The sequence below is a fragment of the Fonsecaea nubica genome, assembly GCF_001646965.1.
Source record: "Fonsecaea nubica strain CBS 269.64 chromosome Unknown Scaff6, whole genome shotgun sequence".
Lineage (NCBI taxonomy): Eukaryota > Fungi > Ascomycota > Eurotiomycetes > Chaetothyriales > Herpotrichiellaceae > Fonsecaea > Fonsecaea nubica.
Window position 1 is genome coordinate 547,532 of NW_019173679.1, and position 24,108 is coordinate 571,639.

Consider the following 24,108-nt stretch of genomic DNA (forward strand, 5'->3'; position numbering starts at 1 on the left):
TTCATAGCGTCTTGTTCATCTTCTCCTTGTCGTATCGTGTCATATCGAGACGTGGTCGTCATTGTCCACATTTACTTGCTCTTTTGACGGTTTTGACATTTGGTGAGTTCCTCAAGGATTGCGGAACGTCTCGATAACCGCCTTTTCTTCCCTCTCCCTATCCGGGTTGAGAATGAAGCGCACAGTGCCCTCACGCCCTCTCTCGCCGACACGCTGCTTTATCCCCATAGCCGCTCCAGAGCCGGGACCGGATCCAGGGCCTGGATTGACAGCGGCGCCAGGGGCGGTGTTAGAACTCGCAGCACTGCTTCGGCGCGGGCTCGTCACGTCTCGTGGACTCACGTTCTTGCTCGACGAGGCGGACTTGGAGCCGTTCATATTCCCCGTTCCGTTCACGTTGTGGTGGCCGTAACCGCCTTTCGCGTGGTCAGCTGCGGTCGACCCATCGTCGGCTCCCACCCATGCTGTGAAGCGCGGGATCTCCTTCTCCTCGGACTCCATGTTCAGCGGGATGCGCACTTCGAGGAACGTGTCGACAGGGAACATCGGCCCAACGACCGTCGAATTGCGGTGGTGGGTGTAGAGTTCGAGGAGGTCCAGAAGCGTTTCTACGGAGAAGAATCACGGTCAGTCTGGAATCGCCATAGGCCTTCGTTTTGGGCAAGCCTTTGTGAGAACTGTATCGAGGAAAACTTACCCATCACCATCCCTCTCCCAGTCTTCCACTCATCGTAGTCCCTTCCCGTCCCAATGGCGTCGTTTTCTTCGCCCAGTAGCCTTCCCGCAAGCTCAAGACAAGCGAACGCCATTGTTGCTGTCGTTTGTTTCAGCGGTGCCCAGGTTCTGTAGAGATCCAGGGAGATCGAATACGCGGTCTTGACGACGGGTGAGCCTTTGGCGAGGTCGTAGTTTTTGGCGAACTTGATGAGGAGCTCCTGTGGGTGCCGATTGCGAAAGTCGAACCCCGAGGCTTCGAGCATGAGTCGTTCAAGGCCGATGATTGTGCGTGAATGGTGCTCAAAGACCTAAATGAGCCAGACGCTTGGGTGAGCAGCAAATCCAACAAGGTGATTTTACCGGTGGATCGTAGAAATTGGTTCTTACCTGATCATCCGGTGACAACTGCTCTGTTCTAGGAACCTTCAAGTTATGCGCCGCGCACAGAATGTCTCTAGATTTCTTGAGTGTGTCCTCGATCTTGCAGGCGGTGAAAAGTGCCGCTGCTGATGCGTCCTAATTACGGCATCGATGTCAGCAACTCAGAGGACTGAGTGAGAGCGCAATATTCCATGCTTCACAAGATCGGTGCACGCCTTACCACAAAACTGTACTCTCCGTCGGAATGCTGTAGTCGGAACTTGTGATAGTACACAACGGCTGTGTTGAACGTTCTGACTGGTCTATATACAGATATATCACGTCAGTCATGTATCAACTCACAAAGTCGATTGTGACTTGTGCGTTACGAGAAGGAAAACGTGAGGACAAGTCAGGTGAGAATGATAAAGATTCAACGACAACTCACAACTTCAACGCCCTCCTCACATTATCGATCCACTGCACTCCAGCCAGCCTTATATTGTCCTCTCTGGCCTGGCTGACGCCGTTCTCCTTAAGACACTTTTGGATCTCCTGTTCAAAGACGTATGATTTTGCGACCTGGACGTGGTTCGGTAGTGGACCGGTACGCTTGGGCGGACCTCCGCCTGCTGCAGGCATATTGGATGAAATTGTCGCTGTGACCCCCTCACCACCGGAAGGGGGAGGAGGACCAGCAGCTCCATTCATGGGGTTGGAATAGATATGGTAGTGGGAAGAACCGTGACCACCTTCGCACACTGGGCGCCGATGTCCCCTGGGCGGCACAACGGAGACGGTAACGTCGTCGGGATTAAAGTCCTCTGGTCTCGACGGCAACGGAATGTGGATTTGGACAAGAGTGTAATTACCGTCGTCATCTGAATTGGAACTGGCCAGGCTTGTGTCGGAACGTGGTGATTTGAGACTCGAAAGTGACGACCAGGAACTTTGTGGGGATTCAGGAGTGGCGGCCGTTGATTCGTCAGCCTCGTCAGTCACGTGCGGGGGCAGGTAGACACGTGACGCCATGGCTGGAGTCGTGGTTTCGGGATGGACAAGGTCAGTCTGGGACAAGGAGTGGAAGATGGAAGGATAAAAGATGTGTTTGAGTTGAGAGTTGGAATTTGCGTGTGAGAAAGAAGTCAAGACACGGCGCAGAGGTCAGAGAATTGAAATTCGCAGGCACTTTTAATCCTCCCTGTCGCGCACTATTCTAGACAAGGCTATGTATGAATATTTGTTACTCGACGTCCAATTCCTATTCATTACTGCCCTAAGGTGTCAAGATTTCATAATAACTGAGCACATGGAAACCGCCTAGTTTTGATCCCTGCCGTCTGCCGGTAGACAAACCCCATCCTTCCGCACGAACGCTCACAACACCACAATGGTAGTTCACAGACGCACATATCCAGGAGGATTTTGGCAGTGATCATGACTGCCATGCAATCCTCCTCCAAACCATAAAGATACCCCTTCAGGGCGGACAAAGGAGGTTGGGTCATTCATGGCTATGAGTCGCCCTCAGCCGCAACGCCCTCGGATTTGACATCCACTTTCTTAGCCTCTCGCTCGGCTTCCGCGTCATCTTCTTCTCGTGCTCGCTTCTTCCCAGCAGTCGCTTCTGCATCAGCCTGGATGCTTTCTGCGACAGTGTTGACGGTCTTTGAAGCGGCATCAGCATGGCCACTTTGCTCGGTCGACTCAACTTCGTCCACAGCCGCCTGTTCTTTCTTGTTTTCGGCTTCAACTGCCGCTTTCGCCTTGGCCAGGGCTTCTTCACGACCACTATCGTTCTTCAAGGGGGTTGTCTTGATTGTCGGAATGCCACTAAATCAATAAGTTAGCCATCTCCCAGAGCACAACAGAGATCAGCATACTTTTCGTCTGTTTCAGGCCCTTTGTTTCTGTCACCTCGGGATTCGCGACCACCTCGGTCACCTCGTCGCTTGTCATCCCTGAAACCGCGTTTCTGATCTTCGTCCCGACGCGTTCTCCAATCTCGATTATCTTCGTCCCTCTTGCGCTTGCCGCCGTCTCGCCCACCGCGGTGGTTGTTACGATCTCGTCTGCCGCCCTTATCATATTTGTTGTTTGACGTGATTCTGCCCGCATTGAGATCCGCGGTCTTCTTGCTAGTATACTCTGTCTTGCTCATGATGAGGAGATCCTTACCCTGGTACTTCGGTTTGGGATCCAGGGCCAGGAACGATTGCGCCAACTCTTCTGTCTCGAACTCCACAAAGACACTGCCCTTGAAGAACTTCTCGTCGTTTCGCCTGAGCCGGACGGCCCGGGTGGGGCCATATGGATCAAAGAATGCCTCGATATCGAATTGAGTGCTCGCAGTCTCCTCGCCGAAGCCCTTTACATACACCGTACGGGGGTCAGCTGCTTGCGCAACAGCGTCGAAAAAGTTTTCTGGGAGCGGGTCCTTTCGGCGCACGTGGGTGTCATCGTCGGTGAGTTCGAGTGTCTTGGATTCCCGAAGCGCTTCGACAATAGCTTCGAAAGGCTGAAAGCGGCGCATGCGCTTGAACTTGTGAATTTCTCGCAGGTCGACAGGTTTGTTCTCAACACCGCCAGTCTGCGCGAAGAGGAACTTGTCTTTCGGGAGGTTTGAGTCCGAGAAGTAAAACTCTACCTGCTCAAGTTATGAATCTCTGCACTGCGTTCAGGGCTTCAAGAGCGCACATACCTGTTTCCGAATGGCGACTGGGTCATCAGTCTCCTCTAGCGTCGTGAGATCGGACTTGATATTGTCACGGTAAGACCGGGAGTTGTGGTTGTTGTGACGACCTTGACCTTGGTTCCGACCCCGACCACGATGATTGTTATCTGATCGACCCCGGTCCCGACGATCACGTTTGTTCTCTGTACCTTCCTTCTCCTCGGTCGCAGTCTCTTTCGCAGAAGCATTCTCGGTCTCTTTTGGGGCGTCCTCCTCTGCTGGTTTCGACTCTGCAGTGCCATTTGTTTGCTCGGGCTCGTCTTTTGGAGCAGCGTCACCTTCTAACTCAGCTAGCATCTTCTTGGCCTCTTCAGCGGCTTGCGCATTCTGGTCCATTGGCGTCTGGAGTGCATCCGTCACTGCTTCTTCCACAGACATCTTCACACACTTGCGGCAGAGACACTGGTAAACGTTCGACTAGATATTCGGGGTAGTAACGCAGGCGGAAGATGGGTCAATGGTGCGGGGATGGTAGGAAATAAGAGGATGCAAGTGACTCAGTGGCTCTGGGAGTGGTCGATGAGTCAGGAGCTGTGTAGTGAGTCGCACGGAGTAGTGGAAATCAGGAGTAAAGTATACAGGAAGTTACCAGGCCCCAGGACAAGATACAGCCCGCGCGTGAGTCGCTAGTATGCAGGTATGCTAAGAATTCGCAGAGCCAAATGACATTTTCATTTCACCTTTGAAAAATTCCAAGGCACTGCGGGGATGGCTTGGCGGCCTGCGCCGCTTTTAACGCCGCTTTACCTCTTTTCACCCTTCACCTTCGTACCTTTTACTGACCTTTAATATACCTTTAACCTCCCTAGGTACCCGTAATTCGGCCCGGGCCTACTACTTCCCTATTTGATCATGCATTAGCACACCGATTGAATGGGACCACCATTGATACAGAAGCCAATGTCCATTGAGGGTCAGTCAACGATACGACCTTAGCGACGCTTGCTAGCACATATCCTCAATAGAACGAAGATCGCCTTTCAGCTCGAGCAAATCAGCTGGTTCAGCGAGACGTACCGCAACTTCCAGCTAATAACCCAGATCGTATAGGGCGAGTACGAGAGGCAGTACAGGCACTTTAAGATTAACATAACTACGCACATCAGACTTAGCGATATATACTAGACCTCACCAGTGCGAATGCTACTTTCGAGGAGCTGTGAGAAGAGAGACCTGAATATGCTAGGACTTTCTATCCATTAAGTATGGAAGGAGATATATCATGATAGGTAAGGTAGCGTCAGGAAGATGAACAGACACTCTACGACGTGACAATCTCATCGGCCTTTCGCTTTTTTCCCTGTGCTTGAGATCCCTCGCCTGTTTCCCTGTCCTTCTGCTGATTTCCACCTTCAGTATCTCCTTCCTTGTTGTCTTACGTCGAGATGGCAGTCTCCTCCGCCTTCTCCTCCGCCTCCTCCTCATCGCTCCCCATATGATCCATAATCTCTTGATACAAGATCCCGCCAGCCTCCCTGAATTTCCTCTCGCCTTCTCTGTAAAACGTCTCCATATTCCAAGTTGCAGCCCGCCACATCTCAACCTCGCCACCGTACATCCCCACTGTCTCGCTCAACCCCTGGTTGCCAATGCTCAGGTTAGCCCATGCGCTGCGAAACCCACCGCACGGTATGCGTCCATAGATGACGCAGTGCTCCAACGCCTCGAGCGCGATGGCGTCGAGGAGGCCATCGTCTACGTCGTCGTAGTCGTCGTAGTCGTCGCGCGTGTCTTTCAGCAGTGACCAGAGCTCGTCGCGGAAAGAGGGCTCCACAATCAACGAACTCTCATAGTTCTCGGTGATAATCAAGGTGCAATCTGCCACGCCGGCACGGTCGACGTAGAACCGCTCCTCGGGCTCGTGGCGGCGCTGATACAGAGCCTCGGAACCACCGTCGCGGTCGGATGTCCAGTAAATAAAGTGCGGTATGATCCCTTCTAGCTCAGCGGCCTCGGGATCGGCTACATTCAGCAACGCTGCGTATAGGGTTTGTACTTCGTCCGGTGTCAGACGGCACAGAATTGCGACATTGACTAGGTCCTCGGAGACCGGCTCGCTTTCGCCATCTTGCTCGCCTTGGGGGATTGGCTCGGATTCTTGCGTATGCGTCTCTTGCGAAGTCGAGTCGTGTGGAGTGGCACGACCTTCGGTCTGAGAGTCGTCCGTCGGTGTGGGCTGTGGAGAAGACATGAGACGTTGGAAACCAGATGAAGATATACGAGGAGTTCTTCAGAATGCCACTGACCAAGCATACATTCTTCTTAGATATATACACGCTCAGTGCCTTGAAAAGCGCCTCGGGCGCCTAGCAGGAGTCTTACTCGTCGGGGGGGCTAATTATAGTCGTTATGGACAGTCCCCACTAGGGTGAGTATATGTACCTCGTATGGCAGTGGAGCGAGCCAGGGATGATGGTATCGTGCCTAAAGAGGGGGTGCGGCTCTTAGCGGGAGAGGCTCCGCCCCAGCCTCGTGAATAAAGAATGCGTCCCTATTGTGTCTCTCACCGCAAACCTTATGCTCTGAGGCATTCTCTTCCTGGGAAACGTCGAGTGCGGTTGCAACACAGTTGTCTTCTCACACCTGGACTTAGAAATCCGTGTACCAGGTGACCATAAAGAATGGCGGTTCTGCCAATTCGCCAACAAAGGATTGCAGTTTCCTGAGTTGCTTGAAGGCATGTACATGACAACTGCTTTTCAATACCATCTACAAACATCTCTCCTGGCCCGGGTTTTGCAGTGTCTGTCAACAATATGTCGTGGCTTCTCACACGTCAAATCCTCCGTCGTGCTTCTTACTCGCTAAGGCGCTGGAACGCTCTCTTCGACCTTGGAGCAACGAATACCAACCCTTGCTTTCATTCTGTGGCTATGCCTCCTAGTACAAAAGCTGCCAACACAGGTAACTCCTTCCAACCGCAATGCTTGTTGTGACTAAGATCCCTAGATTGGAATAAATTCGACGAGTTTTTTTCATTCACGCGGGGTCGATTCGTAGTGGACGAGGCCAGCCAGATGAAGCGTCGCTACATAAAATTCGACATGAATGAGCTCGTCCAGATTGCAGCCCAGTCTGTTGGTGCAAAGTTCTGCGTCTCTGTACGAAAATGTCCCGACGGAATGTACAATAAAAGCTTTGTCATGACCATGGATGACGGGCAAGAAGTCATCGCCAAAGTACCCAATCCAAATGCTGGAGTCTGCCATTACACCACGGCAAGTGAGGTTGCGACCATGGATTTTGTAAGCACACAGTCAATACTGCCTCTCCGGAATCGTTGACTGAGAACCGGACAGGTCAGAAATATTTTGCAGACTCCTGTGCCCAAAGTCTATGCGTGGAGTTCCAGAGCTGATAACGCGATCGGAGCCGAGTACATCATAATGGAGAAGATGCCCGGCGTTCAGCTCAGTGAAGTATGGAACAACATGAAGATTGGGGACAAAATGCAACTGCGACTGAACCTGGCCTTGTACCAAGCAAAATGGCTCTCAATCTCATTTCGCCAGTTCGGCGCGCTATACTATAACGAGGACCTGGACAAGGAACGCTCTGAGGGTCATCTGTATATCAACCAGAAAGGTGAAAAGGTACAAGACTCTCGCTTCGCCATTGGACCCATGACTGGGCGCGACTGGTCTGACTGTGGAAGAGCAGGCCTGCAGTGTGACCGAGGGCCTTGTAAGAAGAACCACCCAATTTACTTTATTTGCGCTCTCCTAATCTTTCTTAGGGCTTACCTCGAGTGAATACCATAAAGCTGTGGGTCTCCGGGAATTGACGGCAACATTATCAATAAAACCACTTCCTAAACAAACGTTCATGGTTTGTGGTCCAGGACTGTACCTGCCCAGTGCTGCGAAGAAGTCTGCTGCGATTGAATCTTACCTCAAAATCTATGATGCTCTCCTTCCTGATGATCCCACGATCACTGCTCCAACACTCTGGCACCATGATCTGCATGAGGAAAACATATTTGTCGATGGCAAGAACCCGACCAAGATCCTCGGCATAATAGACTGGCAGTCAGTTGACCTGCTCCCACTCTTCGATCACAATCTCGAACCCGCATTTGTCCAATATTCCGGACCGAAGCCAGAGACTTTGGAACCACCAGAGCTCGAGGACACGTCAGGGATGTCGGCTGGAGAACGGGCGAGGGCGACCAAGGAGTACTTCGACAGGGCGCTCTATGTGGCCTCCAGAAGAATTGCCAATAAAAAGCTACCGGCTGCTTATCACGCCCTGGAATATCAACAAACAGCGGCGTTCGACCTTCTCACTATCGGGAGACGTCTCTTCGAGTTTGGTGAGGCACATTTTCAGGCGCTGACGGTTGAATTACGCGAGACATGGCCAGGGTTGACCTCAATGGAAGACTCTATGACGCCGAGACAGTTTCCAATTACCTTTGATGATGAGTCCTCGGCAATTATTGAGGACGACTACAAAAAGGCTATCCATGGCATGGAGATTATGAACGACTTCAAGGCTCGCTTGGGACCGTTGTGGCCTGACAAGGACGCAGTCAGCCACGACATGTACCGTGATGCGAAGACAGCGCTTCGAGAAATGAAAGCCGAAGTTATTCAGGAATTTGCCAAATCACAGGACGACGTATTGGAGTTCGAGAAGCTGTGGCCGTTTGACGACTGATGGGTCGGCGGTCTTACAAGCAACATCCCTTGTTGTTTGCATGAGGAGATATACCTGGATGGCAGATCACTGTTGTCGCCATCGTGATCAATGTTGGACACTGTACCACCCAGACTCGTGATCCCCTGTTCAAAGGTTTCTTGATCCACCAGATATACTCAGCCAGTTTCGTGGTGGTCTAAGGGCGGTCAAATCCACGACTTGTGGAGAACTAGCACCTCCCTGGGGCTGAGGGAAGGTGAAAGTCGTCATGTGTGAGGTTCAACGAGAGCTGCGAAGCCCAAGGACTGAAAACTTTCACAACAGGTGCTGAGGCAGAGTGACGAAGAATCAATGGCCTTTACAAAGAGAGGCGGTTAGCACTGCCTGGCGGCCCCGGCATCTCCTCTCCCTTTCACGCGTACAACCCAGTCCTCGACCACCGACTACACTCTCTGGCCTACTAAAACTGTCGCTGCCATGCTTCGACCATGAGCTGAGAGGGCGGTCCTTCTAGTAACAGCGGCGTCTTCCAATGCCCGATCAGTCGGTGGGATACAAGTGACCAATTATGGAGGCCAAAGTGTATCCAAATCCGCCAGAACCGTCTATCTGACCTTGGACATCTGAGTCAAAGTGTCCTTTCCGACCTTTTGATCTTCTGGAAAAAGAAAAAACCGGTGTACTCTTCTTTCACAATTTCTGGGGGCCTGATTACTCAACAGGCCTCACGTCCTCAATCACGAAAGACCCACTTGATCAGACTCCTCGGTAGACACCAACCAAGATTTTCTCGTATCTGAGAGTCGTATTCGATCCAACCCTGGTGCTTGTTACACATGCTGCAACCCAACCCAATTCACCCTACCCACTTTCCAACACCGCGTTACACACCCGTTTGCACTTCCTAAAACCATATACGATCGTAATTGGAAGGTACCACCAAGGTCGCACGGCATGATATACGAGGTATTCCTTCTTTTTTTGCCCCCTCCCACAGTGATAGGCACAGTAGATGACGGATGATGCGGACCCGAGTGGGTGCCAGCCAGGCAGAGAAACATGCGAAATGAACAAATGAATGAATGTATGGACCGGGCCAAGACAAGAATGGCATTCCGCGGAGTGGCATTTTACACACCACGGTACATGTGCATCTGGACCTCAGATTTCCATGAGGTCAGGCGGTATGGGTGTATGGGTGATTCCTGTTTCGGTGACCGAGGTGGTGGGGGATGTGTCGAGGTGAGAAAAAAACTTTGGGTCAGAATAACGTCAACATCGACATCGGTGCGATTCACACTACATACACTATCCCATGCATCGGTTACCTACGCGAAGGTAGGGTTGCACCTTTAGCGAGCCGAGCGATCTGGGATCTCCCGCCCTCTCGAGCTAAGCCTTACACTTGCAAGTGTATGTAACTTGTAAGTCTCGGCCCGAGCGTGATCGGCCACTGCTCGGATCCCAGGCCACCCCTGGCCAGCAGAGCAGAGCCTCTCTGTCAGGCACCGAGAACAGGAATCATACCCCTCGCAAGCCGTGTTAGATCGGATCGGTGACTTATCCCATCTGCCCATCTATCCTGCAGATGGGACGATGTAGACTGACTGACAGACAGTGGACCCGATTCGATATCCCCTTGGATCCCCGAACTCGCCTGTCCGTACTCGGTATGCTCAAACACCTCGAACGTGGCCATCTACGGTGACTCGGTACGGTACTTAAATTTGATGGTCTACCGTCATCAACGAACCAATCGATCGATCGATCTCTTTCCTTTTTCTTTTCTCGATTCAATCCGTCCTGCCATCTACTCATCCTTGTTCATGCCCTCCCGGGTATCACTTGCCCCAGGTCAACTAACCCAGCCAATGACTCAAAACGACAAACGACAGGGCCGAACCTGTGCACGTTACGTTAGGGCCGGCTCGCCGTTCAAAAAAACCAAAGTCTGGGCTGACCTCAAAACCCGAGTTGGGTCCTGGTCGTCGAGTGTCGAGGGAGCTTTGAGACGCCGAGGACAAAACGGTTCTCGGGCGATACGAGGCCATGGCCATTTCGGACTGAGTGGTCATTGTTCGATGCCAACCCCCGCCTCCGCCCTTAAATGCACATGATAAAAAGCGTAGCCTCGTGCCGTGTACCTCTAGTGTGGATTCAGTTTCGCTGCAGAGGCAAGCCCTACTAACAAGAGACCTAACGAAGCAAAGCCGGGTGTGTCTACTCGGTACCTGCAGGCGAAAACAAGTTGTCGAGTGACGATCACGACAGGACAACCCGAAAAAAAAATGGGAAGCCTTGAGAAACCTCGCAGAACGGGTCCTGCGCACATTGGTAAGTAAGCTCCTGCGCCGTGTTTTCCCCGTGTTGCATGTGCTAGCTTGAGCTGAGTTGAACTGGGCTGATGGGGTGTGGGTTTCGCAAAATCACAGGGGAGCACTTCACGCCTACCATCCATCATGACACGTACTCGGCCATTGATGTCTCGCACAGCGTGGGCATGGTGGGCAAGCACGTCTTTCTGACGGGAGCCTCACGAGGCATCGGCAAGTCCATGGCCATTGCCTATGCCAAGGCCGGAGCCTCGATCATTGGTATCTCAGCCCGCTCGGATCTGGGGGCGGTCAAGAAGGAGATTGAGGACGCTGCTGCCTCGGTTGGCCGCGAGGTGCCCAAGGTGGTGACGGCCAACATGGACGTGTTGGACCCGGAGAGCGTGCAGCGGGCTGTCGAGAAGATGACGCCAGAGTTTGAGGGGCGACTAGACATCGTGATCAGCAACGCAGGCTACATGGAACCTTGGACCAACATGATCGAGGCCGACGTTGAGGAGTGGTGGCGGTCCTGGGAGGTCAACATCCGCGGCCAGTTCGTCACCTGGAAGGCCGTGTTGCCGTTGCTTCTGACAGACAACTCGAGCCTCAAGACGGTCGTTAACATGTCGAGCATCGGCGCGCAAATGTGTGTTCCTGGAGCCAGTGCGTACCAGACGACCAAATTCGCACTGTTGCGTCTGACCGACTTCATCAATGTCGAGTACGGCGCCCAGGGCGTGATTGCGTACTGCATGCACCCGGGTGCCGTGCCCACAGAGCTGTCCTGGAAGATGCCCGACTTTGTCAAGGTCAACCTGATTGACACGCCCGAGCTCATGGCCGACACGGTCGTGTACTTGACGCAGAAGCGGCGCGAGTGGCTACGGGGCCGGTACCTGTCGTGTAACTGGGACATGGCTGAGCTGATGGACATGCAGTATGAGATTGTGGAGACGGACAAGCTGAAGATGAGGATGGTAGTTTAGATCACACAGCCAAATGGGCATGGGATCCGATGTGAGGACTGCCCTTGTCTGAATGAGATGAGATGGACAAGATGGACAGCTTCTGTACTCGTTCGTACATATCGATTTGTCTGGTCCCGACTCGAGTCGATTCTCGATCAGCTCTCGATTAGCTGGCTGGTGATGCAATACGACCAGGTTCCTCTTCCTTTGTTCATTTCTTCCTTTCCGAGCTATGTAGTCCTACTCGTATCAGTACCAGTAGGTATGGAGGACCTACCTCGACACCAACATGGCAATCATGTTTGCCCACTCCACAGTGATCGTGAGCCACACCACTTGAGGATAACCTGCCTGCAAATCGACGTAAAATCGAACCCGTTCCCCGTTCATGTTCACGTTCATGCTCGATGACGTCGAAAGAGGACGGGCCTCGAGGCCAAGCGAGAAGTTGTTAGACATCATTGGCGGTCATTGTTGGTGTGTGTTTCACTCACTCTCTCACTCCCCCCCCCGGGTATCAGGATGACAGACCGGGGAGTGAGGGTGGGAAGGGAGGTGTGGTGGGCAAGAGTTGATTTTCCCATGTTCTTTTCCCCCTCGTACTTTGACACATGCCGGTTCCAGTTTTCTTTTGTCCCATGTGCGAATCCGCAGCGACGATCGAGGGGAGGGGGGATGAGGGGAGGATCGTGTTGTCTTTGTTTACTCGGGTCCGGTCCACACACATAAACCCACACACACCCACGTACACAGGTATCGCGAGGGTCGGTCGGGTTAGGTCCTGTCTTGCAGCATCACTATTGGGAGTGGTTGGTTGGTCGGCTGGTTCGATGGTTGAGTGGTTGAGTGGTCGAATGGTGGGTAGATGGGTGAGTAAGTGCTTAGGTGGGTAGGTAGAGATATCAATGGAACGGACCTTGCCCTTATCCTTGTCCTATCCTTGGACTAGCATTGTCGAGTTCTTGCTGGATCGCCTAAACCAAAGGAAGCACCAGAGGGGCAAGATGAGGTTTGTGTGCCTTGTGGCGTTGTGCATACCCTACCTGCCTAGTACTTGGTTCTGTCCTGTTTAGAGAATATGTAAACACTGGGGAATCCTATTGTCACTACTGTTCCTCAAAGGTTTCCCTTTCCTTCCAGACCCAGCATTGGGGTGTTTTGATGATCTCGATATATATCTATCTACCTGCCTACCCATCCACCCATCCATCCCCTAGTGTCATAAGAACTCGGATTAATTAGGAACAGCACAACACTATACAGTCTCTACCACTATATCTCTATCGGGGAAGATATGGCCTCTGCCGATGCGGTGGTGGTCAACAAGGCTGCACCGCCAAATCCAGGCGCCTCCCCTGCGACCCCAGCAACGGCGACAACGACAACGGCACCAGATAACAAAAAGCTCAGACTGTCGTGCGACAACTGTCACGCAGCAAAGGTCAAATGCACAAAGGAACGTCCGCTGTGCTCGAGGTGCGCCAACTCGGGCGCCCCGTGCATCTACTCGAAATCCCGACGAGCAGGGAAGCCCAAGGGCTGCGGCAAAAAGACTGGCCCGTTTGGTAACAACAAACTGCAAAACACCACGCCCGAGTTCTGCAGTCGACCCGAGTCTCCTCTGTCAGACGCGCGCATGAGCATCGACTTTGACGATGCGTCGTGGAACGTCGACATCCCCGGCAGCCGCCGAGATTCAGTCCTCGACCAGAGTTTCACGACTCTGCAGTCCATGACTGAGACGACTGGTGTTTCGCTCGATCCGACACTGACACAGACCTTCACGCACTCGACCATGGACACCGACGACTTTTCTGCCTCTGCCGCAGCCTTCTCCACCGGTAACCTATTCTCGGCCGACTTCCAGATGTCGCCCGAGTGGATGTCCGGCATGGATGCAAATGCTGCTCAAGTCCCTTTTGCCACGGAGGGCATGACCGTGTCGTCGGCCAACATCATGCTCTACCCAGAGTTCAGCTGCTCCGACACAAGCACGCTCAACGATGACGGCTCAAGCTCTGGAATCACCAGCACGGCCCCTTCCTGCAACTGCATGGCTTCGTTACAGGACATCCTCAGCGCGCTCAACGGCACGATGCCGTCGTTTGACAAGTTCCTGGCCATCAACAAATCAGCCGTCCAGCGCATGGCCCAGAGTCTGGCCTGCCACTGCTTGCCGGATATCTCGTCTGTCATGCTCCTGTCCGTCATCATCACCCGCATCGTGCAGTGCTACAAGAAGATCCGCAATGGCGAGTGCCAGGGGTGCGACGAGGTCGGCGTCACCATGGGCTCGCTGAAGATGGACAGCGAGGACGAATACCAAATCAAGATGGTGCTGATTCGCTCCGAGCTGCGCAAGATCAAGTCGCTGGTCACCCGGTTCCGCGACCGGTTCGAGAGTTTCCTCCAGGGCGCCGATCGGCAGCTCTATGAGGCCAACATGGCGTTTCTGGAATATGGACTGGATGACACCATCAAAGGGCTTTGACCAGTTTTGAACAATCATCCTAAGTTATGAGATGTGGTGTACTCTCTTCTTCTTCTTCTTCTTCTTCTTCTTCTTCTTCTTCTTCTTCTTCTTCGCCTTCGCACGGGTAAGTGAGGCTAGATCTTGACTGCATCATAAGGAGCTGGGTGTTGTCTGGGTAATAGGTGCATAGGGAGGGTACCACGGCACAATGAGCAACAAGGTTGGTGACCATTTCCGGTCCTTTCCTCTTACTCTAGGGTGTGCCTTGTGTCTCTGTTGACAACGACGATCATGACGACTGATGATAGCCTCTCTTTCTCCCTCTCTATTTTGGACGGGACATTTACTTGTGAACATTGTCAGGGTGTGGATGGATTGTGACTTGAAGACCACCTGCCATTTCACCGAAAAAATACGAAACCTTGATAAATCCTATGTTCCTCCACCACGCAGGAGACCTCCTATTTCACGGGTCTTCCGAGGTGGACGGAGAGGAGGACGGGAAGTCGAGGTCATAGCCAGCAAGTTGGGTGGTAGGATCTGAGCCACGGAGGAGACACCAATTGAGACGAGGCAAGTTGAAGAAGGGTGGGGCGATCCGAGGACAAGTAGGCGGAGAAGAGAGGCTGATGGCTAGGTACGGAAGAGAAGAGTAGTGATTGAATTCCTTTGGTCTACCTGAGTATATATGAAGCTTGCGGGTGACGGGTCCATTGCCAAAGGCGGGGTCTTTCGCCCAAGGCACTTTGGAGGCATCCTCTCTAGGATGAGCCGTAATCCCCGAGAGGCTGGCGGTTGCCTTTCACTTTGCTACCCCCACTTAGTCCCGCTGGCTCGACCCGCATCCCGCTCGAGGTGCTGCTTCAGCCTGTTTTGCGGTCCACATACGAGTAATTACCTCGTACGAGGTAGTCAAAATACATAATATGTATACCGAGTAACTCGTGTCAGAGCGTCTCTTCGCCTCAGCGCCCTGTTTCTCAGCATGCAACAACCGTCAACTCTCGTCACCTCATTGGCCCGACTGCGTTGCTTCAGCGCAGGCTAGCCTGTAGAGAGACAAGCCTACAACACCAATGCAGGGCCATCGAATGCGGTTATTTGCTGCCTTTTGACACCATGTATGGGCCTTTGGCGACTACTGGCGAGGCCTTTGCCCAAGCCACTCTTCAGGCTGGCCAGAGATTTTCCCCTCTTCTCACCTGTTCAACTTCATTGCAAAGCTTTAGATATACGTACTAGAGATTGTTTCCAAGCCTCCTGCACTGGCTACATGAGTCTTGGACTCGAAAGACGTTCTTTCGAACCACCGCGAGACCTGTTCGAACCGCGTACCCCAACACCTCTGAGGGACATTGCAAGACGACATCTATCTCAGTATCTCGATCAGCCCATTCGAGTTCGCAAGAGAATTGAACGTCCAAGCACTCTCTCTGGATGTCTGATCACGTAGCCTGAACTTATCTGTCGAGTCTTCCCACCTCACGAAATACACATTTCCACGATGCACCTGCTCAAAATTGGTCCTCATGGTGAGCTTAGCCTTACCGACGACCTGATGAAAAAAGACAGACCACCCTACGCTATACTCTCACACACATGGGGCCCGGATAATGAGGAGGTGACTTTCAAGGATCTAAAAGATGGATCAGGCCAGTCGAAGGCGGGCTACATCAAGATCCGGTTCTGTGCGGATCAAACGCAAAAGGACGGTCTGCAATATTTCTGGATCGATACATGTTGTATCGATAAGACGAACCACGTCGCTCTCTCAGAATCTATTGTGTCGATGTTTCACTGGTACCAAGAAGCGCAAAAGTGCTATGTGTTCCTGTCTGATGTTTCGGCTCATAAACGCGACAACACAGGAAATGTTCAAATCTGGGAATCCACCTTCCGGACAAGCAGGTGGTTCACGCGGGGCTGGACGCTGCAAGAACTCCTTGCTCCGAGACGAGTCGAGTTCTATTCTCGTGAGAGTGTGCGACTGGGCGACAAAACTACGCTTGGGCCGATCATCTCCAATATAACGGGAATCCCTGGAACAGCTCTCAGTGGCAAATCTCTTGAAGAATTCACCCCTCAGGAGCGGATGCGGTGGGCATCCGGACGCGAGACAAAAAAAACAGAAGATAAGGCATACTGTCTCTTGGGAATTTTCAATGTGTCTATGCCAATTATTTACGGCGAAGGAGACATAGCCTTTGACCGGCTAAAAGACGAAATCGCTAAAGAGCATCGAAGGAAGTTAGACTGTATTAGGCCAGTTCCTCTTCTCTCGTCCTCCCAAAACCTCGTTGCACCCCCACGTGGGACAACTACGACTCTTTCAGAGAAAGAAATACTCATTGACCGTCGAAAAACGATGCTGGCCTCCCTCGGCTTTGAGCAAATGGACTCGCGTCAGTCCACTATCAAAAATGCCTATTCTACTACCTGCCAATGGCTGTTGAAACATCCGGCTTATGTGAATTGGATTGATCCACAGCAGATACACGAGCACCGTGGGTTTCTATGGATCAATGGGAAGCCGGGGGCTGGCAAGTCGACTCTGATGAAGTTCGCTCTGTCACAGGCTTACAAATGGACATCTGAGGGGGAGATTCTTCTTTCCTTCTTCTTCAACGCTAGAGGGGACCAGCTGGAACACTCAACAGTCGGCTTGTACCGAGCTTTACTATTTCAACTCCTGACGGAGATACCTGGCTTCCAGGATCTGTTGGATGACCAAGACGCACTAGAAGATCGAAGTGAATCTTCGGTGTGGACAAGAGGAAAGCTGTGTGAACTTTTATCTACAGCTATCACAAGACTCGGGGACCGGCGACTAACCTGCTTCATTGACGCCCTCGATGAATGTGAAGAACAACAGATTCAAGAAATGATCATCTTCTTCGAAGAGCTAGGACAGGAAGCGCTTCGTTATGGAACCCAGCTCTACATTTGCTTCGCCAGTCGCCACTACCCGACGATCGACATTCGGTACGGTCGACAGCTGACATTGGAAACAGAAGACGGTCATGCTGAAGATCTAGGGAAATATGTCCAGAGTCATCTTCGAGCTGGAAAAGGCAAATCAGTTGAGACGATCAGAACACAAATACGAGAAAAGGCCAACGGTGTCTTCCTGTGGGCGGTTTTAGTCATTCCAATGCTCAACGACGAATTCAGGCGCGGACGTATTTGGGCGGTCCAGAAAAGGCTCGAAGAGATACCTGCTAGGCTCAGCGACCTCTTCAAAGAGATCTTGAGCAAAGACTCTGTCAACATGAATGATTTGTTGCTCTGTCTCCAATGGGTCTTGTTTGCAGAACGGCCGCTGCGGCGAGAAGAGTTCTACTTTGCAATGACGGCCGGTCTCGCTCCTGACTCTGAGTATATGACCGCCTGGGAGCCTGATGGGATTACTGAAGACGACATGAACCGATTTGTGCTCAGTTCATCCAAGGGTCTTGCAGAACTTACGAGGTCGAAACCGCCGATAGTGCAGTTCATTCACGAATCAGTGCGAGACTTCCTCCTCAAAGATAAAGGCCTCTCGGAGCTGTGGCCGGATCTCGAGAAGGGAACCACCTTAACCATCTCTGAAGGGAAAAGCCACGAATGCCTAAGGCAATGCTGCTTGAACTATCTCAACATCGATGTTGCCAGCCACCTGGGTGACGTGGACGAATTGCCGAGGGCATCGACGGAAGAAGCTGCGCGTCTCCGCCAATGTGTGGGCGAAAAGTTTCCGTTCCTTGAGTACGCGGTTCGAAATGTTTTGTGGCACGCCGACAAGGCACAAGCCAAGGAGGTCGACCAGAGTGAATTCGTCCGCACGTTCCAGCTCGCCAGATGGGTATGGCTTGCGAACCTGGTCGAAAGACACGAAACACGCCGGCACACTGAGAAGGTGACCTTGCTATACATACTAGCGGAGAACAACTTGTCCAGCTTGATCAGAATACACCCATCCAATTTGTCATGTTTCGATGTCGAAGGTGAACGTTATGGGCCACCGATCTTCGCAGCCCTGGCTACTGCAAGCGACGAAGCAGCGCGTACGTTATTGCAAATCCAGGTAGATGCCCAGCCCACAACATCTCTTCTTCGCGTCATCTACGACCAATACTGTCATTCTGGAAACATGCCAAAGCACTTTCCACGCACCTTCACTTTCTCACAACGAAAAGGAATTTTCAATACACTCAAAGACCATGACGATGATATCCTCCTTGCATTCTTCTGTGCTTGCAGCAAGACGGCCCTCGAGAGGATCGGCAGGGATGCTGAGATGCTAATCACCTGGGCGGTCAAGAGAGGGCACGAGACGATGGTGAAGTCACTACTCGAGCAAGGTGCCGATCGAGAATCTAAGGATAAGGATGGTCAAACACTACTATTATCAGCGGCTAGGGAAGGGCACGAGGGAGTAGTAAAGCTACTACTCGAGCAAGGTGCCGATCAAGAATCTAAGGATTCTTATGCCTACACACCACTATTATCAGCGGCCGGGGGAGGGCACGAGAGAGTAGTAAAGCTACTACTTGAATATGGTGCCGATCGAGAATCTAATGATGATTTAGGTTGTACACCACTATCGTTAGCGACTAAGAGAGGGTACGAGGGAGTAGTGAGGCTACTACTCGAGTATAGCGCCGATCTAGAATCAAAGGATATAACAGACCGGACACCGCTATCGTTTGCGGCTGAGAGTGGGTATGAGAAGGTAGTAAGGGTACTACTCGAGTATGGCGCCGATCAAGAATCTAAGGATTATTCAGGTCGGACACCACTAGGATATGCGGCTGGAAATGGGTACGAGGGAGTAGTGAGGCTACTACTCGAGTTTGGTGCCGATCGAGAATTGAAGGATCCTTGTGGCCGTACACCACTAATTTCGGCGGCTATAGAAGGGCACGAGGCAGTAGTAAGGCTACTACTCGAGTATGGCGCCGATCGAGAATCTAAGGATGAAGAAGGTCGGACACCACTACAGCATGCGATTCATAAAAAGCACGAGGGCGTGGTCAAGCTACTCACGTCTTACCAGGGAAAAGGACCACCACAGTCCCCAGAGGAGCAGTCAACAGGATCGGAGTCGAGTACTATGACTCCACAAGCAGAACCCCCGGAAGCTCTTCCCGTTGAGCAGTCAGAGCTACAATACATATTTGCGATAGAAGTGGAAGGTTGGGTGGATGGATACCAACGGGAACAAGCAGAAGCAGAGGCAGAGGCATGGGGATTCGATGATAAAGACGGACAGATATACATCTGATGGATATGGATGTACATGTACTTTGCAGGACCCATCAGTCTCCACGCCTCCCTCTCCGAGATGATGTTTGTCTCTTGTCTCCAAGCTCTGTCCTGACCTGACCTGATTCTGACACCGACTTAACTCAACTCGCACTCAATCAATGCACCTCGGCCCACACGGGGGAGCGGGCGACAAAGTCTTTCCAGGTGGTGAGCGGTTCGTCGACGATCTGGCGGCCAAGCAAAGAAAGAGGCAGAGACATTCGCGTCAGCCATTTCCCGGCGAAGATCAAATGAAAAACTCAGGGGTGAAAAGGGAAGAAAGAGTAGGGAGCAGAATGGGAGAAAAGGAGGGAAAAACTCACGGCATGGCTCTCGGCGAGGTCGGCACCGCCGTAGTACCCAAACTGCGGCATCAGCAGCATATTCTGGAGCATCTCGTCCTGGATGGGCTCGGGCATGCCCTTTGCGGCGAGGACCTTCTTGAACGCCTCCTCGGGCACGTGGCGCGCCGCGCCGCCCTGGCCGTCGCGCGGCTTGACGGCCTGGAACTCGGCCAGGATCTGCTCCGGCGTGTAGTACGCCGTGGCGCCGTAGATGCGGCGGCCCAGCACGCCGTCGTCGCGGTGGACGAGGATGGCCTTGACGAATTTGCCCGTGTCGTGCTCGGCGTCGAACAGCGGGATGGGCGAGTCCGTGGGGATCGGGAGCGCAAAGTTGTACGGTCCTTGCATGTTGTTCAGGCTCTGGCCGGGGATGTTGGACATGTAGAAGCCCGGCATGAAGAAGGTGGCGGGGATGTCGAGCTGGCGGATGTATTCTTCCACTTGGGCCTTGGAGTCGAAGTGGGCGACTTTGGAGAGTTTGCCGCCCGAGACTGTCATCATTAGTTACCCTGTCTGTAGTTCGGAATATACCCATGCCTCATGAAATATGGAGGAGTGACTCACGCTGGGTGACATTCATCAGACTGCTCCAGATCAAATGCTGCACACCACACTCCTTGGCCGCGTCGGCAATGTTCTTGCCCTGCTGGATCTCGGCCGCCGCCGTCTTCTTCTCCCAGAAGTTGGTCACGGCGTACACGGCATATGCGCCCTGGAGAGCCCGGACGAGAGTCTCCCTGTCGTCAAGGTCGGCCTGCGAGTAGACTCATCTCAGTATCCTTCCTTAACCCGCTCATTCCCTCCCTGATGGAGTCCTCTTACCGAAACACACTCGCACCCCAACCGGGTCAATTCCTGCGCGGCCGGCTTGGACGGGTCTCTGGTGATGGCGCGGATCGAAAACATCGAGGCCGTCTTGGGATCGCCCAGCACCGACTTGATGACGGAGCCGCCTTGCTTGCCCGTGGCGCCAAAGACCACCAGCACCTTTTTGGTATGGCCGTTGGTGTGGGTGCCGGACATCTTGGAGCGGATGCTGTCGATAATGCCCATGGATATAATAGAACAAAAGGTGAAAAAACTCTAGAAATATCGCTTGGTATTCGAAGAGGGACAGACAGAGACGATTGACGGATGAGATAATTCCTCCTCTTGCGGTCGACGTGCCTTGGGGCTTTTAAATATCGCCATGGTGGTGGTTGGAATGTGGTCCACAAGTAGATCTCTTTGCCATGGCTTGTGCCCATCTTCTGTCAAGCTGGTATCGGGTCTGGTGCGATCCCTTGCGTCGAAGAGGCGCATTGACGGATGCTTGATGATGTATTGAGCGGCTTTCTTCGGCGTTCGGCAAAGAGGATCAACCCCCTGTTATGAGTCCCTGAGAAGTCAGGAATGGACCAATCCGAGTGTCTCTTCGGTCAACGACCATGAAGTCCCACACATGATCCTGGCTGTTCGATCTCGGATGACCAGAAGAAAAGTGTGTTGCGACATCCCGTCAAGAATAAAACAAAGAGTAGCCAAAGCGGTCGACATGATGTTATGCTACGACAAAAGTTTTTTGCCCTTCAATTGCTCTTACGGTTACATACAATCTTGGAGTAGAGGCGTCTACCTCATTCAGCCACCATGACTTTTACGGTTCGAGAACCAGTTCCCACGTCCCGTCTGGACGGCAAGGTGGCCATCGTGACGGGCTCTGGACGAGGCATCGGTCGCGGCATCGCCATCGAGCTGGGGAAACGAGGCGCCAATGTCGTCGTCAACTACTCCCGAAGCTCCAAGCACGCCAACGACGTGGTGGGCGAGATCGCGACCAACGGCTCGCAGGCAATCGCCGTCCAAGCCGACATCTCGAGACCAGAAGAGATCGCGCAGCTGTTTGAAAAGGCCCAGGCGCACTTTGGGCACATCGACATTGTCGTGTCCAACTCCGGACGCGAGCACTTTGGCAGCATCGACCAAATCACGCCCGAGGCCTTTGACCAGGTCTTCGCCCTCAACACGCGCGGGCAGTTCTTCGTCGCGCAGAACGCGTACAAGTTCCTGCGCGAAGGTGGCCGGCTGATGATGATGTCGTCCATCTCGGCCCACGTCGGCATGAAGGAGCACGCCCTCTACTCCGGCAGCAAGGTGGCCGTCGAGGCCTTCGGCCGCTGCCTGACCAAGGAGTTTGGACACAAGAAGGTCACGGTCAACGTCATCGCGCCCGGGGGCGTCGACACCGACATGGCCGCCGAAGCGGGCTGGAAGTACATCCCCGGGGCGAATCCGTCGTGGACGCCCGAGGACATTTCAAAGTGGGTGGCGGCGCGGAACCCGCTGGAGAGGACGGGCAAGCCGCAGGATATCGCGCGAGTGGTTGCCTTTCTGGCCAGCGAGGATGGAGGCTGGATCAATGGTGAGTGTCTGACCCTTGACAAGACTGTCTACCGAGGAGAGAAGCTCACATCTCTATCCAGGACAAACCATCACCATATCAGGGGGGGCATTAGCTTAGGGTATGGAAGAGCGATCATCGGATGCTCGCAGTCTGGCCAAGTATGTACCTCGTATGAAAGGGCACAACATATACATCACATCTACATTACAGAATAGATCTTCTCGTGACCATGAATCGCAGGCGTTGAACAAATAGTTTACAATCATACACTTGACCAATTCCCGTTCCTTCTCTAGACTCTCATTTCGGACAGTTTATCCGGGTGATCTATGTCCTCTTGGTGATGCGGACTTGTACATAGCATATCCCCACTAAGTCGCTGCCCAGCGGACGTTGCAGGACACGGCTTAGTGAGCGACTCGGATCATCGAGATCTCGAAGTATCGACATGCATCGCCGTGAAGGCCCTGATCCACTTTTTGTGACGACTTTCCTGCAGGGGGGAAGACCACCGATCGCCTGCCGACGACCTAAATGCTTGTTACACACTTGTACCTACCTACATACGTACAACGACAAACGGTGACCGAAGCGAGGTCTGGCCGTGAGCAGTGGAGAACCACCCGACCCGCGCCAACGTCGATCGCCATGACACGGAGTATTACACTTGCCGACTTGATAAATACACGGGTTTCGCCTCTCCTTGGGACTCAACAGTGCCGCATTTCACATGGTTGACATAATCCCTTCTACAGACTCTTGTGCTTCTGATTCTGATTCGAACCTTTGAAATATCGACAGCTATCTGCGACAATGGGCTCGATCGGATCCATGAGCCCGATAGGCAAAGAGAGAATCACTTTTGATGGTGAGTTAGTTTTGGACCTTTCTTGACGCGGTTCTGGCCATGACTGGGGTCTTGTTGTGGCTGCAGATGGCTGATTGGGGCGAGACAGAGTGGCTGGATTGCAGTGGCGTGCTGTACGAGTGGGCGGACTGCTATGATAATAAGGTACTGAAGTACTCCCTCATCCCGGTTCCTGGAATTTCCTGTGCTGGGTTTCAGGGAGTCGAGACTAACGAGCAAGTAGAACTGGTACGGGTTGATGGACATTATCGCCCCGACACTCACGGTATGACCCATCACCTCTAGTCACTCTCCCCTCCCTCTCTCTTCGTCCACTCTTGGGAAAAAGGCATACAAAAACCACACACACACACACTAAAACCGGGGGGGATTGTTCGGTGTCAGATCGACTACGACAAAGTCAACAACGCGAAATTCACCGACCTCCCCGCGGAAAAGTACATCGCCATGATGAGCGACCCGCTGTTCCTGGGCGACGAGCTCGTCGCGTCGCAGCACCTGATCGGCGCGACCAAGTGGGAAAAGGTGTCGGACGCGGAGATCGTGTCGCACCACCAGTCGCGCGCGGCGCACCAGCGGTTCGAGGACGTGCGGCGCAGGGACGTCGCCGTCAAGGGCCACGGCCACGGCACCGTCACCACCTTCTACAGAAAGATCGACGGGCGGTGGAAGTGGGCGGGAATCAAGACAAAGGTCATTTGGAACGAGTTTGATTTCGAACACGTCTTTCGCGGCGCGGCGGGCAAGGAGTAGTCTCCTCATACCATATCATACCATACCAGGAAAAATGGGAAAATGCGGGATGCAAGTGGTTCGCATACGTGACATATTGTGACGTGTGTCGTGTTCACCTCGTATAAGTTCAAAAGGATGCTGATGATGGTGGTGGTGGTGGTGGTGGTGGTGATATGATGATGAGACGACGATGACATTGCTAGACAAAGTGGGAGTTGGGTGTGTGGCGGAAAAAAAAGGGGAACTGAACTGCTTGGCGCCCCACCCTCCCATCCACCCCCTGG

At 52.9% G+C, this 24,108-nt stretch overlaps 9 protein-coding genes across 9 annotated transcripts; 5 read left to right on the top strand and 4 right to left on the bottom strand.

Moving 5' to 3' along the window:
• Positions 1-111: 111 nt before the first annotated feature.
• On the bottom strand, positions 112-2,109 carry AYO20_01592 (hypothetical protein; the record flags this gene model as incomplete). The annotated part of the gene is made up of 5 exons (XM_022639898.1): positions 112-608; positions 698-1,025; positions 1,105-1,233; positions 1,319-1,400; positions 1,526-2,109. 5 exons carry the CDS (start codon positions 2,107-2,109, stop codon positions 112-114), a joined length of 1,620 nt encoding a protein of 539 aa, XP_022504286.1.
• A 482-nt stretch (positions 2,110-2,591) lies between these two features.
• AYO20_01593 (hypothetical protein) lies at positions 2,592-4,189 on the bottom strand (the record flags this gene model as incomplete). The annotated part of the gene is made up of 3 exons (XM_022639899.1): positions 2,592-2,910; positions 2,961-3,724; positions 3,779-4,189. 3 exons carry the CDS (start codon positions 4,187-4,189, stop codon positions 2,592-2,594), a joined length of 1,494 nt encoding a protein of 497 aa, XP_022504287.1.
• A 997-nt stretch (positions 4,190-5,186) lies between these two features.
• AYO20_01594 (hypothetical protein) lies at positions 5,187-6,002 on the bottom strand (the record flags this gene model as incomplete). The annotated part of the gene is made up of 1 exon (XM_022639900.1): positions 5,187-6,002. The coding sequence occupies one exon, from the start codon at positions 6,000-6,002 to the stop codon at positions 5,187-5,189; it is 816 nt and encodes a 271-aa protein (XP_022504288.1).
• An 853-nt stretch (positions 6,003-6,855) lies between these two features.
• AYO20_01595 (hypothetical protein) lies at positions 6,856-8,470 on the top strand (the record flags this gene model as incomplete). Its single annotated transcript, XM_022639901.1, has 3 exons — positions 6,856-7,056; positions 7,111-7,495; positions 7,548-8,470. 3 exons carry the CDS (start codon positions 6,856-6,858, stop codon positions 8,468-8,470), a joined length of 1,509 nt encoding a protein of 502 aa, XP_022504289.1.
• A 2,270-nt stretch (positions 8,471-10,740) lies between these two features.
• Positions 10,741-11,753, top strand: AYO20_01596 (hypothetical protein; the record flags this gene model as incomplete). The annotated part of the gene is made up of 2 exons (XM_022639902.1): positions 10,741-10,786; positions 10,885-11,753. The coding sequence occupies 2 exons, from the start codon at positions 10,741-10,743 to the stop codon at positions 11,751-11,753; spliced, it is 915 nt and encodes a 304-aa protein (XP_022504290.1).
• A 1,276-nt stretch (positions 11,754-13,029) lies between these two features.
• Positions 13,030-14,226, top strand: AYO20_01597 (hypothetical protein; the record flags this gene model as incomplete). The annotated part of the gene is made up of 1 exon (XM_022639903.1): positions 13,030-14,226. One exon carries the CDS (start codon positions 13,030-13,032, stop codon positions 14,224-14,226), a length of 1,197 nt encoding a protein of 398 aa, XP_022504291.1.
• A 1,486-nt stretch (positions 14,227-15,712) lies between these two features.
• AYO20_01598 (hypothetical protein) lies at positions 15,713-19,471 on the top strand (the record flags this gene model as incomplete). Its single annotated transcript, XM_022639904.1, has 2 exons — positions 15,713-18,792; positions 18,847-19,471. The coding sequence occupies 2 exons, from the start codon at positions 15,713-15,715 to the stop codon at positions 19,469-19,471; spliced, it is 3,705 nt and encodes a 1,234-aa protein (XP_022504292.1).
• A 139-nt stretch (positions 19,472-19,610) lies between these two features.
• AYO20_01599 (hypothetical protein) lies at positions 19,611-20,861 on the bottom strand (the record flags this gene model as incomplete). Its single annotated transcript, XM_022639905.1, has 4 exons — positions 19,611-19,682; positions 19,818-20,329; positions 20,403-20,592; positions 20,661-20,861. 4 exons carry the CDS (start codon positions 20,859-20,861, stop codon positions 19,611-19,613), a joined length of 975 nt encoding a protein of 324 aa, XP_022504293.1.
• Positions 20,862-21,467: 606 nt separating this feature from the next.
• Positions 21,468-23,842, top strand: AYO20_01600 (hypothetical protein; the record flags this gene model as incomplete). The annotated part of the gene is made up of 2 exons (XM_022639906.1): positions 21,468-22,239; positions 23,490-23,842. The coding sequence occupies 2 exons, from the start codon at positions 21,468-21,470 to the stop codon at positions 23,840-23,842; spliced, it is 1,125 nt and encodes a 374-aa protein (XP_022504294.1).
• Positions 23,843-24,108: the final 266 nt, after the last annotated feature.